The sequence below is a fragment of the Spermophilus citellus genome, assembly GCF_964194105.1.
Source record: "Spermophilus citellus genome assembly, chromosome: 4".
Taxonomy (NCBI): Eukaryota; Metazoa; Chordata; class Mammalia; order Rodentia; family Sciuridae; genus Spermophilus; species Spermophilus citellus.
This window is the reverse complement of record NC_138185.1, coordinates 148,680,708-148,696,108: the sequence shown is the minus strand read 5'-3', so window position 1 is coordinate 148,696,108 and position 15,401 is coordinate 148,680,708. Positions and strand designations below refer to the sequence as shown.

The window sequence follows — 15,401 nt, the reverse complement described above, 5'->3', positions numbered from 1 at the left end:
TCCCGTATGTTAGTAATTTGAGTTCTCTCTCTTCTTCTCTTCATTCGCATGGCTAAAGGTCTGTCGATCTTATTTATTTTTTCGAAGAACCAACTTTTAGTTTTGTTAATTTTTTCTATAGTTTCTTTTGTTTCAATTTCATTGATTTCCGCTCTGATTTTAATTATTTCTAGCCTTCTGCTACATTTGCTGTTGTTTTGCTCTTCCTTTTCCAGGGCTTTGAGATGAAGTGTGAGCTCATTTATTTGTTGGTTTTTTCTTTTTTTGAGGAATGACCCCCAGGCGATGAATTTTCCTCTTAAAACTGCTTTCATTGTGTCCCATAGATTCCGATATGTTGTGTCTGTATTTTCATTTATCTCTAAGAATTTTTTGATTTCCTCCTTTATGTCTTCTGTAACCCATTGATCATTCAGTAACATATTGTTCATTTTCCATGTGATGTAGGATTTTTCCTTCCTTCTTTTATCATTGATTTCCAGTTTCATTCCATTATGATCAGATAAAATGCAAGGTATTATCTCCACCCCTTTATATTTACTGAGGGTTGCCGTATGGCATAATATATGGTCTATTTTTGAGAAGGATCCATGTGCTGCTGAGAAAAAAGTATATCCACTTGATGATGGTTGATATATTCTATATATGTCAGTTAAGTCTAGGTTATTGATTGTGATATTGAGTTCTATAGTTTCTTTATTCAACTTTTGTTTGGAGGATCTGTCCAATGGTGAGAGAGGTGTGTTGAAGTCACCCATAATTATTGTGTTGTGGTCTATTTGATTCTTGAACTTGAGGAGAATTTGTTTTATGAATGTCGCAGCACCATTATTTGGTGCATAAATATTGATAATTGTTATGTCTTGTTGGTGTTTGGTTCCTTTTAACAGTATATAATGACCTTCTTTATCCCTTTTGATTAACTTAGTCTTGAAGTCGATTTTATTCGATATGAGGATGGCCACTCCTGCTTGCTTACGAGAACTGTGTGCGTGGTATATTTTTTCCCATCCTTTCACCTTCAGCCTGTGTATGTCTTTTCCAATCAGATGTGTCTCCTGGAGGCAGCATATTGTTGGATTTGTTTTTTTAATCCATGATACCAGCCTATGTCTCTTTATTGGAGAGTTTAGGCCATTAACATTCAGAGTTACTATTGATATATGGTTTGAACTTCCATCCATGTTTGATTGTTTATCCTTTTTTTTTTTTTAAAAAAAAATTAGTTTGTTTCTCCTTGATTATCTTTCCCCTCGCCCTCTGTCTTTATTGAGGCACTTCCCACTGATGATTTTGGTTATTGTTTTTCATTTCTTCCTCGTGTAGTGTTTTGCTCAAAATGCTTTGCAGTGCAGGTTTTCTGGCTGCAAATTCTTTTAACTTTTGTTTATCATGAAAGATCTTTATTTCGTTGTCATACCTGAAGCTTAATTTTGCTGGATACAGAATTCTTGTTTGGCATCCATTGTCTTTCAGTGTTTGAAATACATTGTTCCATGACCTTCCTGCTTTCTGTGTCTGTGATGAAAAATCCGTTGTTAACCGTATTGGTTTACCCCTAAATGTAATCTGTCTCCTTTCTCTTGTAGCTTTTAATATTTTCTCTTTGTTCTGTATATTGGATATCTTCATAACAATGTGTCTTGGCGTTGGTCTACTGTGATTTTGTGTGCTCGGTGTCCTGTATGCATCTTCAATTTGTATATCTGTTTCCTTTTTTATTTCTGGAAAGTTTTCTGTAATTATTTCATTCAGCCGGTTTCTCATTCCCTTGGTTTGAATCTCTGCACCTTCTTCTATCCCGATGACTCGTAAGTTTGGTTTCTTCATGTTATCCCATAACTCTTGGATGTTTTTCTCGTGATTTTTTACCAGCCTGTCTGAGTTGGCTAGACTCTTTTCAAGATGGTATATTTTGTCTTCATTATCTGACATTCTGGTTTCTACTTGCTGCACTCTGTTAGTGATACTCTCAATTGAGTTTTTAATTTGGTTTATCGTTTCCTTCATTTCTAGAATTATTGTTTGATTATTTTTTATAATCTCTATCTCCTGATAAAGATGCTTAACTTCTTCTTTTAGCTGTTTATGTAATTCCTTCTCATTGTGTTCTTTCGCTGCTTGAATTTGCTGTCTTGTATCCTCTTTAAGGTTCCATTCCATCTGTCTAAGGTGTTCCTTGAGGTCTTTATATGACCATTTTTCTGATGACTCTAGGTCCTCCTGAATATTTAGGCTGTCCTGCATTGTTTGTACTCCTTTTCTTCCTTGTTTCTTGAAGCTGCTCATGTTGCTTCTTGTTCTGTTTGACTGATGAGTTACTGCTTATTCCTATAAATTTATTTGATGCTTGGGAGGAAAGGTATTAGAAGGGAAGGGAAGAAGTCACTAAGGAGAATGAGAGTAGGCAGGTAGAATTCAAGGAAGGGGGGATAAGAAAAATGAAAAGAAAAAAGAAGAAAGAAATAGGAACTAAAAAAGAAAAAAAATTAAAAAAAATAATAATAATTAAAAAAAATTAAAATTAAAATTAGAAGAGAAAGATGAAGAAAAAAAAGAAAAAGAAAAAAAAACAAGATATAAAAATGAAGATGAAAGAAAAACCCAAATCAAAAAAAAAAAACAAAAACAAAACTAATAAATGCCGTCTTAGAGTTTGATTAACTTCTCTTCCACTAGGTGGCGCTGTGCCCACCAGGCCAAGTCTCTCCTGTCAGTACGCGGGAACCAATCAGTGTGCAGCAGCTCCTCCCAGACTGTGCGAGTCTCCAATCCTGAGTGCCTAGGGCCTCCTCTTGTGTCCAATCACTTCTACTTTTCCTCTAGCCAGGCCCCTCTCACCACTATACTGGCTACAGGCCAGGTCTGCTGCTCCCGGGAGCCCTGTTTTCATGAACGACTGGGCTCACTCCTCCAGATTGCCATTCCCTCAGACCCTAAGTTTGTAGAGCTTGGGGCTGAGAATCCTCAGCGAATTTTACTTGCCCTCCGGTAGCCACTCCCCCGTAGCTGGTGCAAGAGGCCTCAGCAGTCAGCCCTGGCGGGAGCGGCAGTCCCACACCTCTGACTCCCTCGGGCTGGCTGTAGCACTCACGGGAGAGCTGGGAGGGGCCCTTAAGGTTTCCCCGATGCGTGGAGAGGGAAAGCCAGGGGTCCACACACCTGTAGCAGCAGGCTTCAATGAAGTTATCTCTACCGCCGCAGTCCTGCGACGCCAGCCCTCCGCCATAGTGGTGTCCCCCGCAAACGGCGACAGTTCGCCTCCCCCTGCCGGGCGACCAACGCAACGGGCGGGTCCCCACTGTCTCTCCCCAGCCCCGCCTGGACCCTGCAGCCACTACCCACGAAGGCCCAGCAGGCATCCACCTCCGTAGGATGTGAAGGGCTGACCAGCCACCTCAGCCGGATGGATTAATGCCGAGTCGCAGCTGTCTGTCTCAGCTTTTCAGACGCGGCGCGGGGCGCGGAGCCCGGAGAGGCTTACTCACTTCCCGCCGCCATCTTCCTCTTCTCGCTATTTCGGGATGATGGCGGGGCGCTAGCTCGCTCCCTCCGGTGTGTCTCAGCCTCGGGCTCCCACGCCTTTCTCCGCCGCGGCCTCCACAGCCAGCACTGCCCCGGTCGCTCTCTCCGCCCCCGGCGTTCCCGGCTTCTAGCCGCACCGCGGCCCGGTCCGTGTCTTTCTGGCTCGCGGCTCCAGCGGCACCCGGGGCTGGGGAGGCGACAGCCCCTCTCCGGCAAGTACCGCAGTCCCCGGGCCCCGAGTCCCGGTGGCCACAAACTGACACTTTTAATAGACCTACCAATTCCCGGCGGGACCCCTCTTCACGGAATTTTGCTAGAAGTTCCTCAGTATGTAGACTGCCGCTGTTCCAAAAGGTCTTTTTGATCCCGTTAAGGTGGAGACATTAGAATCGCTGCTTCCTCGTCGGCGGCCATGTTCCAAAACCTTTACTTATTTTTTAGCTTCAAGAGGAAATGTGAGTGCTTAATGGTTTCTTTTTAGTTTTGAAGTCAAGATGATGGTACCAAATATCAAGAGAGCCTTAGATAGTGTCTAAATTCTTTCAAAAGTTTTTTTAAATGCAGTAAATTGTATTCTATTTACTCTATTTTTCATTTTAGTATTCTGAAGAAGCCAATAATCTCATCGAAGAATGTGAGCAAGCTGAACGACTCGGAGCAGTGGATGAATCACTGAGGTATGATTTTTCTTTTCTTTTTTAGTGGTGCTTTGTTTCTTTCATATCACATGTTAATTTGAAAAAAAGAATCACACTGTTCATTTTTTTTGAAGTGAGGAAACACAGAAGGCTGTTCTTCAGTGGACCAAGCATGATGATTCTTCTGACAACTTCTGTGAAGCTGATGGTAAGCTGATAGTTTTTTATACTACATGTTATGTTTAAAATTATACCTAAGATAAAATTTTGAATCTTTTTTTTAAAACTCAGTTTCTAATAGTTTGACAGCTCCCCAAAAAGCTAAACAGAATTACCATATGACCTAACAGTTCCATTTCTAGGTACACATTCAAAAGAATTGAAGACAGAGACTCAAACAGATTTGGGTAAACCAGTGTTCGTTGCAGCATCATTCCCAGTAGCCAGAAAGTATAAACAACCTGTGTCTCTCACCAGATGGATGAATAAGCAAATGTGGTATATCCATTTAATAAAATTCTACTGAGCCATAAAAAGGAATGAAGTTCTGACATAGGGTACAACATGGATGAACCTTGAAAACATGCTAAGTGAAATAAACCAGATACAAAGGACAAGTATTATATGAGTCCACTTACATAAACTATCTAAAATGGGCAAATTCATATACAGAATGTAGATCAGAGGTTACTGGAGGTTGTAGGGCTGGGAATGAAGAATTATGGTGAGATGACTGCAGAGTTTCTCTTTGGGGTTATGGAAGAGTTTTGGAAACAAACTGGTGACAGTTATACAACATTGTGAATGTTGTTAATGTTGCTTGAGGTACATTTAAATATGGTTGAACTGGCGGGATTTTGTTTCATATATATTTTACCATAATAGAACTATTAAAAAAGAAAACTTGATTTCTAGAAAAAAAATTACCTCTTAAATTTTGCAGTTTGAAGTATATAGTAATTTTGATAAGTTTTGCAATACACACATGCATTTTGCACAAGTAGCTAAAATGTAGGAATTACCAAAACTTACTTCTGGCTGGGCATGGTGGTATACTTTGTAATCTCAGCAGCTTGGGAGGCTGATGCAGGAGGAGTGAAAAGCCAGCCTCAGCAACTTAGCAAGGCCCTAAGCAACTTAGCAAGACCATCTCTAAATAAAAAATAAAAAGGGCTGTGGGATGTGGCTCAGTGATTAAGCACTCCTGGGTTCAATCCTTGGTATCAAACAAAAACAAAACAAAAATTAAAACAAAACAAAACAAAACAAAACAAAAAAACCACCTTACTTCTGTTATATTGCTGTTGGATTGTTTTACATTTTCCTTAATGATGGCCTTTGTTGCTTTCAGAAAAGAGAATTTTGCACATAGAATCACATCTGCAACATCTAAAACTAAGCCCCAGTACTGGTGCTGTTAAAATCTAGCATCCTAGATTTATGGATTCTTCCATTCTTCTTTTTCTAAGTTGGATTATTGGCCTCTTACTTAATTATTGCTCTCTAAACAAAATTTAATCGAATTGAGTTTTGATGTTCTTCTGTGGCTCTTTTGTAGAGTATTAATGATCTTAAAAAAAATTAAGTGAGGGGCTGGGGATGTGGCTCAAGCGGTAGCACGCTCGCCTGGCATGCGTGCGGCCCGGGTTCGATCCTCAGCACCACATACCAACAAAGATGTTGTGTCCGCCGAGAACTAAAAAATAAAAATATTAAAAAAAAAATTCTCTCTCTCTCTCTCTCCTCTCTCACTCTCTCTTTAAAAAAAAAAAAATTAAGTGAAAAGAATACTGCAGGACATTGAAATTTCAAGTAAAAGAGAAGCCTGTAGTCCTCGTGAAAGAGAAAGGAAGGGAAAGTGGCTTCTTTTTGGAAAAAGAGAGGACCAATGAAAGGAGAGAAGAGAAAAAGAAAAGAGCTTTCCTTGATAGGAAATATGACCAAGCTTTGGTATATACTTATCTATAATGCCTTCTTTCTGTTTCCAAAATCTGGAAAACAAACATGTTTCCTCCTAAGTTTAATACGCATTCAGTGTGAATAGTCATGTATTTCATTGCAGAAATGTGTATGTGGGTGAGGTTTGTTTTTTTTTTTCAATGCTGGGGAACAAATCCAGGCCCTTGTGCATGCTAGATAAGTGCTCTATCACCGAGCTCCAGCTCCAGCCCTATGGCCTCACTTGAACTTAGTGGTATTAACTACTGTTGCTTCCCAGAAGCCATTCCTTATTTCCAGGCATCCTAAGCAACTAGTTCATGGCTTCCTTTCTCATATCAGCTGATGACTTTATTTCCCTGCCACATCTCTACCCCTTTTGATTGGTGCCCTAGACCCTGTTGGAGTAATACCTAATGTAAGTTGTGTACACTGTATTACTTTTGTTCTCGATTCCAAAACATCTCAGGGATATTAGATATGAGAGGTTGTAGACCTAATCAAGAGTTAGGCTACTAAAGGAAAGAGATGGAACATTTTCCTCGACCTCTTGTTTTATCATCTTTTCTATAAAGATCTTTTGGCCTTAAACATTGTTCTATGAGATAAAACTAAATTTATAATATGTAACAGTTTTTTTAAAGGCATGTAATGTAGGAAAAAGGATAGTAATACTTTAACTTCCATGAATGAACTATCCTTTTGAGACTACAATGTGAGTACCAACTGAGAATCAATAACTCACTCACATGGTGGAGTTTAGTGAATTACTTGCCCTTTTGCATTCATTTCTTCTGTTAAAAGATGAGTATTTTTTAAAGGCACAGCTTCATAGGGAATAAATAACATATGCAAATGGTGGGTGAAGTATAGAAGGTATTTTATAAATCCTTATAAGATATTTGAGCTTTAGTCATGTGGCAAAATATGGATATAATAACATTTATTTTTTATTCTGTCATAAGTAAAATCAAGAGGCCAAATGTTTATCTCTAGGTGGAATATTAAAAAGTGCAATCATACCTTGGTGTCTAGTTTTCTGTTTTAAGGTACTGGATACTGAGAATTATTTACATATTTTAAAAATGAGGAGTTTTAAAAATCAATTTAATGTAAATTTTTGTAATAACTGCCTTTAGTATTAATTGGAGTGAACAGTTAGCCATCTCTGAACTGGATGATTCCATGCTAATTTATTTTTAAGCTCTTATTATTTACTTTTTTTAGTTATTTTAATTGCTGCTTCTGCATAGGGCTCAGTTATTTCTAGATGCTGTCATTGTGTTTGTTCTAGAAGTTACTTTTCTCCTAATACATGCCTTTATTATGCTGTTGAATTGGAATAAAAATAGCCAAGCTTAGTTCTTTTTTTTTTTGTCTTTGTTCTTTAATAATATGAAGTAGGTATTGTTGAGAGCTTGATGGACTCTCTATTGCTCTCTTGCTCTATTTTTTTTTCCAGTCTTTTTTATTTTGCAGTACTGGGGATCAAACCCAGGGTCTTCTACATGCTAGGGAAGTGCTCTACTACTGATCTACAATCCTTTGAGGACTCTCATCAGGGACTTTGTGCTCTGTTTCTTGTTATCTTTTCTGTTTGCTTTGAGGCCATTTTTGCCCATATTTTGGTTTATATTGTTAAATTTTATAGATAAGATACTGCTGTACTGTCAAGTAATTTCCCAGAGCCATTGATGGACTAGGGCCATCATTTTTTTTTGGAAGTTTAAGAGTTTTTTATTTTTTGTTTTTGGTACCAGGGGATTGAACCCAAGGCTGCTTTAACCACTGACCCACAATCCAAGTCACCACTCCCAACCTTTTTTTTTTTTTCTAAATTTTGAGACAGTATAGTGCTATGTTGCTTAGAGCCTTGCTAAACTGCTAAGGCTGTGATCCTCTTGTGATCCTCTTGCTTTAGTCTCTAGAGCTACTGGGATTATAGGCATACACCATTGCACTGAGCAAAGTTTAACAGTTTTAAATTATGAATCAGTGGCAGGATCTAGATCCCAATCCAGGCACTCAGGCTCCAGAGCCCAGGCTTCTAACTGCTCAACTATGTTGAGTGTTTAGGCTGCTTCCAGTTTTCCTTTTTATAAGGGATGCTGACACAAAATCATCATACCTATAACTTTTGCATATAGTGTTATATCTTTAGGACAGCTGGATAGTGGATCCTGATGGTGGTGGTCATTGAAATAGAAAGTATTTGGTAACAAATAGTATATGACACTAATACTTCTTCTTTTACCTTAGTTACTGATGAGCTGCTTTGGTTAATGTGGAAATGAATGTATATTGTATTTATTGTCTGGATGGCCTATGAGAATTGAATTATGTTTCTTCAATCTCAAATCCATACATTCTTATTTTTTAAAATTTCTAAAATCAGGACGTTTTTGCAATTAGTGTGCATAGTTAATGTGGCCATTTGTTTCTCTTTCTTTTCCTTCCTTTCTCTTGAAAAGTTGTTTTAAAATACCCAATTACATTGATATATTTGGGATGCCTTAGAATCAATGGTACATTGTCTTGTATACTACTTTTTAAGGTAGCTAAAGATAAGAAAGATTTAATGGAAATGTTTATTTTACAGACATACAGTCTCCTGATGCTGAATATGTGGATTTGCTCCTTAATCCTGAGCGCTACACTGGTTATAAAGGACCAGATGCTTGGAAGATATGGAATGTCATCTATGAAGAAAACTGTTTTAAGTATGTGTCATTTTCATTTAGAAATTACTATAAGATGTGGTGATTTATGTATTAAAAAAACCAAAATCATAATGATTGAAAATTACTAATCAAGTTCATTTTGTGCATCTAGACATAAAAGCATACCTTTTATAATCCAATTCCCCTTGGGGGAAACATTGGCATAAGTTTGAACAAATATATTTTTTTCTTTGAAAGACTGGGAAGAGTATTTAAAGCTTTATGGGATTATTGTAGGTACTAACAGATGTTCCTCAAGTAGATTGTAGAATCTCATTTTGTAGGTGAGAAGGCAGAGCCAAAGAGATTGACATCCTTTCCCAAGACCAGGTAGTTAGTGACAGCATATAGATTAGCATCTACAACTTTCAATTCTCTTTTTGGTGCTCTGCAATTCTTTTCCATCACTGTAGTTATTTTACCTGCTTTGAAGTTAAATTGATTTCAGAGAATAATTATAACAGGTAACATTTTGAGTGCCCACTGTGTTAAGTATTATATACATTTTCTCCTCTAATTATTTTTCCCCCTCACATTTTTATTAGTACATTATAGTTGTTCATAACAGTAGGATTTATTGTACATGCACACAATATAACAATATAATTTCGTCAATATTATTTCCTCCCCATGGTTCCTTTCCTCTAATAATCTTCCTTTTATTTTCATAAGTTCCCATTTTTTTTTCTGGCTTCCACACATGGGAGAAAACATTGACCCTTGACCTTCTGTGTTTGTCTTATTTTGTTTAACATGATGGTCTCAAGTTCCATCCATTTTCTTGCAAATGACATAATTTCATTTTTCTTTATGGCTGAATAAAACTCCATTGTGTATATATACTACATTTTATTTATCCATTCATCCATTGATGAATACCTGGACTAGTTCCATAGTTTGGCTATTGTGAATTGTGCTTCTATAAGCATGAATATACATTTATTGCTGTAGTATGCTGACCTTTAATTCTTTAGGCTAAGTACCAAGAAGTGGTATAGCTGAGTCAAATGGTGGTTCCATTCCTGGTCTTTTGATCCCCTCTACTTCTTTCTTTCTTTCTTTTTTTTTATGTTTTAGTTATAGTTGGACACAATACCTTTATTTTATTCGTATATTTTTATGTGGTGCTGAGGATCGAACTCAGGGTCTCACACGTGCGTGCGAGGTGTGCGCTCTACCGCTGAGCCACAACCCCAGCCTCCCCTCTACTTCTTACAATAACTTTGTGTTAGAGTCATCACTGTTTGAGAGGGGAAGAATCTGAGAACCAGAAAGATTAATTGTATATATGTTTGTGTGTGTGTGTGTGTGCATGTGTTGTTATCTCAGACACTGAAGGCAGCTGTGGAAAAATCTTTGGAGTTCAAAAATATGGAGATGAAGACTTTCACTTTTTTATAAGCATAAGATGAGCAATTATGTGTACACCAATAAAACATTAGATTATTATTATTTTTTGTTTTTTACTTGAAGAATTCTCTAGTTTGGAATGTGAAGTTTTCATTATTTACTCATATCTGCTGTATTTTTCATTTAAATAGTCTTGACTCTTATTAGGAATGTTTGGTTACTAAATTGAAAGTTCATTTTTAAAGTAAGGTTTTTCTTTTTTGGTTGTTGTCTTAATGTTAACTGAAAAAATTTATGAAGCATTTGTTAGATTTGTTTTGGTTTTGTGGTCATTTCCTAACTAATATCCTGATTCCTGTAACATTTCTAACAATATAAATAATGTAGGAAGCATTTATTATATTAAAGTATAGCTTATGATATTTTTTTCTCAAAATGTCTAGAGTTGTACAAATTTTAAAAATTTAAATTATGGGCATTAAAATAATCTCCATACTTTACTAACATTACTAATGTATATTTGTTTTGTGATTTAGAAGCACCTTAGTAACATTCTCTAGAAAGCTTTTGTTTTTTTTTCCCATTAAAAAACCTTTTATTTAAATAATAATAAACTTAATGGTCATGGGGTAAGCTGAAGTTTCTAAGAGTACCTAAGTGGAAAAGAAACTACCTACACTGTTTAATTTAATGTTTTCATGTTTAATTTTAATGTTTGTGTTAAGTTTGTCTTTCAATTAGGGGTGCATTTTGTGCCGTTGGACATACACTTTTACATACATATAAAAGCACATTAGTGATTCTAGGAGAAGTGCTTGACTTATATTTTTTTCCTTCCTCTGTTTGAAGAGGTGATTAGGAAATTACTTGATGGCTGTTATAATGGGAAAAGATCAGAAACTATCATCACTAAAACAAATAATGGGCAATAATTTCTCAAAAGCAATTAGAGAAAACTAAATATTTTATGATATTAACAAAACAATTTGACTTCAGATATAGTCATTAAGCAACATTCTGAGATACTATCACTTTAATTAGATAATTATAACTTGACTGATAACATATTTATATTTCATATAGTACTTTTAATTCTTTTGTTTCTAGGCCACAGACAATTAAAAGACCTTTGAATCCTTTGGCTTCTGGTCAAGGTGAGCTATTTGTTTGCATTGTTATATTATTTATCAGCTGATGAACTTTGGTTAGATGGAAGGAAAGTCAAGACAAATGGCAAGAGCAGTTGGAGTCATATAATCCACAGTCCTGTTTCCATAGAGATTATGCCTCCCCCTTACAGAGGTATATTTATACTTCAATAAGGAAGAGTATTTTTGTAATGAAGTTTGTGGCATTGGGCTGCCATAAGGTGAACATTAGGATATATTTTATTTATCTATTTATTTACTTACTAACTTACTTGTTTTGGCAGTTCTGGGGATTGAACCTAGGAGTGTTCCTTAGCCCTTTTGATTTTATGCTAAATTGCCCTTGAACTTACCATCCTCCTGCCTCAGCCTCCCAGGTACTGAGATTGCAGGCATGTACTATTGCACCCAGCTATTCTAGGTTTTTTTTTTTATTATTATTTTTAGTTGTCGTTGGACACAATACTTTTATTTCACTTATTTATTTTTATGTGGTGCTGAGGATTGAACCCAGGGTCTTGCGCGTGCGAGGTGAGCGCTCTACTGCTGAGCCATAACCCCAGCCTCTATTCTAGGTATTTTTGTGGATGCATTAATAAGTGTGCTCCCTTGTTTCAATTTCTCCTCATCTTCTAGACATAGAAGTATCCCCCAAAAAAACTTCTATTTTTTTTACAAAAACTTGAAATTATATATAGACTCCATATATTGGGGATGATTTCAAATTCACCTATCTTTATATTGCATTAAAATTATTAATTTTCTACCTATACTCAAGGTGTGATCTAAATGCTGCCTTTCTCACAAAACTTTCCCTGATCCTCCTAACCAGATCTAATCTTTCCTTTCTTATTAAGTGTACACCATGTTTCATTTCTCTCTTATAGTCTTTTTTTTACTGTGCAGCCTTATTTTATTGTTATTTATATATCTGCCAATTGAACCTAGTACTTTGGATATATGAATGAGCAGCATTTGTCTTTTTGAGCCCTTTTTATAGAACCCAACATCTAATATATGGAGTAATTTGTTAGGTTAGTTTTCATTGAAAATTGCCCTCCTCATTGAGTAGTTTTATCTTTATCAGTGAAAATCACTTGTTCTAACAACAAATGATTATTCACCATTTACCACATGCTAGGCACTGTGTGTAGCAGCCAGAGGGAATGTAACATTGAAACTCACAAGTCCTGTCCAGTCAATAATAGGCAGAATAGTGTATTGAATAAACCACTTCACTGTATGATTTCTGACTTTTTCTTTAGAAAATATATATCCTTCTCTTTTTGGATATGTGCTCACTGACAAAATCTTCGATGTGCTTTTAGCAAATGTGTAAGGTGTTAAAATTTGTTTGAAAAGATGCTGATGTCATATAGTCAATAAATATAAATTTCCTCTTATAAATCAGTGAGATTGCATCATGCCCTAAATGCTGGCAGCCTTGGCTTTCTTAGGTTAGAAAATAATTTATTTCTAAACAAGTCTCATGGGTTTCTGCAAAATCACATGTGGTGACTTATTGGATGCTATTGATTTAACATTAGGTGAAATGCAAATCCACAGGAAAGAAGTGATCTTTACTACGCACTCATATAAGGACTTGATAAAGTAATTAGCTACCCTCACTTATTTTAAAGTAAAATGGGAACTGTTTAAATGTTTATCATTGGAGGACAGTTGACTTATGGTACAGCCACATACTAAAATAAAGCCATAAATGTCAATAAATGTTGCTGTAGATTTGTACTCATTTGAATAAAAACATTCAACAATATACTGAGAAAGGAAGCAGATATCAAAACAATATGTGTGGGCTGAGGATATAGCTCAGTTGGAACAGTGCTTGCCTTACATGTACAAGGCCCTGGGTTCAATCCCCAGCAACACACACACACACACACACACACACACACACACACACACACACGTGTAATATATTTTTAGAAAAGCAAAATATAATTTCCAAGTATCCATACACAAAGAATAAAGGACATTTATAAAAATTTAAATAGTATAAATGGTAAGGGGAGGAGTTCTGGGTAACTTTTTATTTTATCTTTTTTTTTCTTCTTAAACATTTATTATTTAAGAAACATGGGCTGGGGATATAGTTCAGTTGGTAGAGTGCTTACCTCACTGCACAAAGCCCTAGGTTCAATCTCCAGCACTATAAAAAAAAAAGAGAGAGTGAGAGAGTAATATGTTTCTTAAACATATTTGCAATGAGTATATATTTAATAATCAAACAATGATAGCATTAAAGAAAAATGGGAGAAATAAACTTTATTTGTTTATATATTTATTTTTAGTGCTGGGCATTGAGCCCAGATCTACCACTAAGTTACATCTCCATCCATTTTTTAAAAAATTTATTTTTAATTTTAAGACAGGGCCTCACTGTGTTGCTGAGGCTGGTCCAGAACTTGAAGTCCTCCTGCCATAGTCTCCCAAGATCATAAGTAAGCAGCTATGTACAAATTGCTACATCATATACAGTTTGGATCATAGTCTTTGAAAATATTTCTAGGTCTAAATCTTATAATATTCTTTTAAACCTAAAAGCAATGATACAGGACAGGGGTTGTGACTCAGCAGTAGAACACTCGCCTAGTACATGTGAGGCCTTGGGTTCAATCCTCAGCACTACATAAAAAACAAAAAAGTAAAAAAATTTAAAAAAGCAATGATACATACAAATCTTTAACAGAAATTATGTTATAATTTTAGGATAATAAATGTGGAAAAGACTCTAATAGCCAAATAAACATAAGTCCTTAAGATATTTAACAGTACTCTCAGATTTAGGTTCAATTTTTCTCTCTTGTCACCCATATTAAATCTTACATGAGTGGAAGTACTTGTCATGCATCCTCTTGGAGATAATGCCATTTAGTCTAACAAGGCACAGTCCATACCACTGCTAAGTAGAGTTGTAGTCATGGGTGTCTCACCTTTAGATTTTACTTGTTGGAGATGAACTAACTGGACTAAAAATAATCATTAAAAAGTGTCATTTTAACGAAAGTGCATCAGTATAAAAGGGGCAGCTGGAAGGAATTTATAATAATAAGCATTTTGTTTTGTTTTTCAGGAAAAGGTAAAGGTAAGTATAGTTTTTTTTATCATACATTGCATACATGCCTTTGCTCATATATTTGGATGCTTAAAATGAAACTCTTTTTCCTTCCTATCTTTGCGACTCAGAAGAACTTATTTTTATTTCTTTATCTAAAATTCTGGAGGTGAAAGCGCAGGTTAGGACAGTGACTGCTGTGTCTGTGCTCAGCATGCCTTTCCTCCTCAGCCCAACAGCCCAGCTGCCATTTACTGGGCTGTCCACCCTCTCCTCTTCCATGCCCCCACCCTCCCACACACATACTCTGGCAGGGAAGACTTCTTCCTCTTTGGTTGAAGTCTGGGATCTGCTACTGGTATCATACAGGAAGGTCCTGGACATGATTGGAATATTGATTCCAGAGCTGGCATCTAGGGCTTATGCTCTTGCCACGTCTAAGTTAATAGTAATGCTAAGAATTTTTAACCTATTTTAGGTTCAGTGTGTCTTTTTGAAAATCATTTTGTTTTAAAAACACATGCTTAATGATATGAAAAGACTGAATCAGTGCTAGTTTTAGCTCATCTAAATGAAACTTGCTAAAATACAAAGTATCACATTTCTCTTCCTCAAAGTCTTGTATCTTCTGAACATGATTTTATGAATTACTTATGCTTTATGTCTAAATAACAGGACAATAAAGTCTGATAACATTGCTATTGTATCATTGTACTTTATGTTATAATAACTGTAGCAGCTAAATGAAATGCTAAATCTGAACTGAATTGTTTGAATGAGAAATTTTTAGCAGTAATGTTATTTTTTTCTTAAGTTGCCTCTCATTTGTTAGTAGTGGAGGTGATTTTCAATTTTGAGTAACCTTATTCTACCTCGGGGATTAATATAGTTCAGTGCTATAGTCAAGCTACAGTAGAGAAGGCTACTTTGCTTTTCCAATACTTATCTAAAGACCATGACTTGTCTCTTGTTATCAAAGAAAAGATCACTAACCTGTGGGAGCAGT

The 15,401-nt window shown here is 36.2% G+C and overlaps 1 protein-coding gene across 2 annotated transcripts in view; it reads left to right on the top strand.

Annotated features, from left to right (window-relative positions):
- ERO1A (endoplasmic reticulum oxidoreductase 1 alpha) overlaps window positions 1-15,401 on the top strand; it is a 53,582-nt gene that overhangs the window by 25,953 nt on the left and 12,228 nt on the right. The window contains exons 5-9 of one of the 2 annotated variants that reach the window (XM_081292668.1): window positions 4,126-4,202; window positions 4,298-4,371; window positions 8,701-8,821; window positions 11,279-11,325; window positions 14,414-14,425. In XM_081292668.1, coding sequence (XP_081148794.1) covers window positions 4,126-4,202; window positions 4,298-4,371; window positions 8,701-8,821; window positions 11,279-11,325; window positions 14,414-14,425 — 331 coding nt within the window. The remainder of the gene's footprint in view (window positions 1-4,125; window positions 4,203-4,297; window positions 4,372-8,700; window positions 8,822-11,278; window positions 11,326-14,413; window positions 14,426-15,401) is intronic. The other variant, XM_081292669.1, reaches the window with a different exon arrangement.